Genomic DNA, 3,437 nt, shown 5'->3' with positions numbered 1-3,437 from the left:
TATTACTTTGTTGTCAATGCACAATGCTACATTTACAGCTGCATGACCTTTGTTCTACTTGATCACCTCTGAAAACATAGAACTGAAGTACTAAGTGCTATCTATCTATCTATCTATCTATCTATCTATCTATCTATTGTTAGTGCTTTGAGGTTTTATCTTTTTGGACACACTGTATAATTATAAAGTCATTTTAACTCCAATCAAATTATCAAGGTTGATTGATTTTTTTGTGGCTCAGGACACCCTGTTTTAGGTGGTACACCAGCCAGTTTAGCATGCACACTCTAGCAGACAGTGGCACTTATTGCCTAAAGATAATTGATAGGACACCACCAGATTTGCTTTGTCACCGTGAGGTTATCAGCCTAAAAATGAAACAAGACATCACCTCTCTCAGGATATGGCATTTACCATCTTCCACTATAAATTAAAAAGGAAGTGTCTACTTAATGTAGTTTCTCTTTACAGACATCTGATGAATAACGTTTCTAGAATAGTAAAAAATGTATATTTTGATAAAAAATCATCCCAAGCCTGGTGTAGTGACAGTCAGGAATTAGACAACTGAATTTGCAAAATATTGTTTCCTCGAGTTTTTGTTATGTATTTTAATGAATTCTTCCTCACTTAAACCTCTTTTACGCGTTTATGTGACCTCTACTCCAGTGGATTGATGCATGGCTTCTTTTCAAGTCTTTCTAAACTAGTTATTTTGGGACATAAAGATATATAAAATAAATATGTTTTCTACACTGCAACCAGTTCTTCTGGGATTGGACTCCAGCATGCTCTTGCAACATCCCCCCAAATTTAAAAACTGGATAAAGTAAATTAGAGAATATTATGTACAGGTATATTATGACATGTAATAAATGTTACATTAAAACCTCAAAGGCTCCTTTTGGGTTCCCTCCTAAATCTTAAAGACATATACATTAGGCTCGATGCAAGTGTCTCTAGTGGCGTAGCTAGAAGTGAGATATAACCTGTCGATTTGCACCCCAACCAGGGAAATATTCTGTCTATGCCTTATGCAACTCGGAGAGGTTTTTGTTCCATGTCAACTGGCAATGAAATACTAGGATTTGCAAATTAATAAGACAGACAATGTTTCCAAATTAGAGCCTTATTCACACATTAGTGCTTGTCATCAAGCAACTGCTTTAAGCACAAATTAAAAGGAATTGATGAAAAGCTTTGCAAGTAAATTCAGTAAACACATATCATATTTTTGACACACTTGGATTGACCTACAGTAGTAGATGCACAAAGATAGAAGTCTGTGTCATTGGAGCCAGTAGTCCTGTTTATATCCTTAAAATCAGCCCTGAAATTCCCTCAATCTCAATGATGCTATCGGTGTACTCTTGTCCAAGTGCTGCCTTCAGAATATCCTAGCAGTGTAAAATGTTTATTTTAATAACTATTCAGTATTTCATATGTACATTTAACTTGTGTTACTTTTAAACCAGACTCAATATACCTTTATTTTCTTGGCTCTGCCTCCAAAGCAAAGCATGTAACCAGTAGATTTTGATAAAAGATTTATTTATTTATTTTTTTGGTCTCCTTTAAACGTGCAATATTATGAAACAGCAGTTTTATTGTAAAGTAATGTGGAATACAAATTCACTTCAGCAGTCTGCATAAGTACTGTAGCTGCATTATATAACAGTAGAACAAACTAGATTATCATGAAATAAAATAAACAGTGAGGGTTACAATTGTATATTAAATAAACATCAGAAAACAACTCTAATTACAACAATGCACTTTATATATTAATGTGTCCTCATATAAAACAATGTACAGTATAAGAAATAAAAAAAATGTAGTGCTACATTTTTTCAACTAATCTTTTAAGTTCTAGAACACTTCTGATTTTAGATTGAGCCTAAATATTATTACAACTATATAAAATACTATTACAATATTATTATTACAAATAGGAACAGAAGCAAAAGTGAAAGGTGCCGGTTTCTTCCTTTTCATTATTTTAATAGTAAGTAAATACTGCAGCCAATGACAAATACTGGGATGGATTAGGACATTTTATTATCCTCCGCGGAGACGTAGTTGGAGATAAATGGTCGTATTGGCTTGAATGTTGTAGTCATCCATTTTTCTGCCATTCTCCAGCTGCTTTCCTTCATATATAAGTACCATCTGGTCAGTAGGAACCTTTTCACCCTGATAGACTTTTTGCTTGAAGTCTGTGACAGTTTCACCAGGTTGTATCTCGTAGGTTCTTGTTTGACCTTTGTCATTCTTCAGAAACACCTGCATGGGCTTTGGTTCGGTGATGATCACTGTCACAATAGTCCCAGGTTTCAACCCATATTGATCAAGTCTCCAGTCCTCTTTTTCCAAAGTATTTGTCGATCCATTCTGAACTGCTAGATTCATACGTTGTGCTGGATATCCAGATTGGCTCTCTATTTGCCGCTTTAGCTGCTTCACAGTAATGGAGGGATTCACATCCAAGTGGTATGTTTTCCCATTGAGGAATTTTACTGTCAGCTCCATTGGAATTTCTAGACTTTCAAAACTTAAATCTGTTAAAAAGAAACAAATTTCAGTCACTAGATTTTAGTACTCAACATTATGGTTATTCTGGTTTTCCAGGCACAGGAATTCATCCATCCATATTTTTTTATTATTAATCCAAACGTTGTTGGGTCCTCTCCTTTTATTCTTTCCTGCCTTTCACCCCTTCTAGGATAGGCACTAGCAGACTATGTCCCTGAACTAGTTTTTTCCCCCCAAAGTGAAATTCATGCATTATTTTGTGTAGTCATGATATTATATATAATATATATAAATATGGTTGAAATAGTTTTACTATCAAATAATGCAAAGAGTATGCAACACGTGTTTCGCCCTAATTCTGGGCTCATCAGGCATACACACTCACTACACTCCCTCTCAGGAATCGAGTATATATATCTCGAGTATATATATATATATATATACACACACATACACATACTGTACACACTGAGGGAGTGGCCCTATGGTGGCCCAATTCCCCCCTAACTCACTCGCTACCAGTCTACATCAGTGGTGACAAACTCCGGGCCGAGTCAAGTTAATTAAAACTAAGACAAAAAAAAAGTCAATTAGCAGCATAAACTGATCACTAATGAAGAAGAGGGTTAGAATGAAAACCTGCAGCCACTGCGGCTCACCATGACCGGAGTTCGACACCTGTGGTCAACGGGTATATTCAACTCTATCAAAAGTCTGGCCTTGAGATTTATTTATATTTATGGCAAATGCTGAACTATTGAAAATTCTCGTCTATGCAATATGAATAATATTCTGCTTGCTTAAATATCGCCAGTATCTAATTTAATACGCCGAAGAATACGAGTTCTTCAGTCGTGATTTTGTCGGCAATCGAATTGTATGCAGTTGTTTAAAATTTGAACACA

At 35.4% G+C, this 3,437-nt stretch overlaps 1 protein-coding gene across 1 annotated transcript in view; it reads right to left on the bottom strand.

The window, feature by feature from the left end:
* Window positions 1-1,534: 1,534 nt before the first annotated feature.
* Window positions 1,535-3,437, bottom strand: part of LOC120514286 (polyubiquitin-like) — a 5,249-nt gene continuing 3,346 nt past the window's right edge. Inside the window, exon 2 of the mRNA XM_039734599.1 lies at window positions 1,535-2,557. Coding sequence (XP_039590533.1) covers window positions 2,059-2,557 — 499 coding nt within the window. The 3' untranslated portion in view covers window positions 1,535-2,058. The remainder of the gene's footprint in view (window positions 2,558-3,437) is intronic.

The sequence above is a fragment of the Polypterus senegalus genome, chromosome 1, assembly GCF_016835505.1.
Source record: "Polypterus senegalus isolate Bchr_013 chromosome 1, ASM1683550v1, whole genome shotgun sequence".
Taxonomy (NCBI): domain Eukaryota; kingdom Metazoa; phylum Chordata; class Cladistia; order Polypteriformes; family Polypteridae; genus Polypterus; species Polypterus senegalus.
Note: the sequence above shows the minus strand (reverse complement) of the source record. Positions and strands in the feature narration are given on the sequence as shown.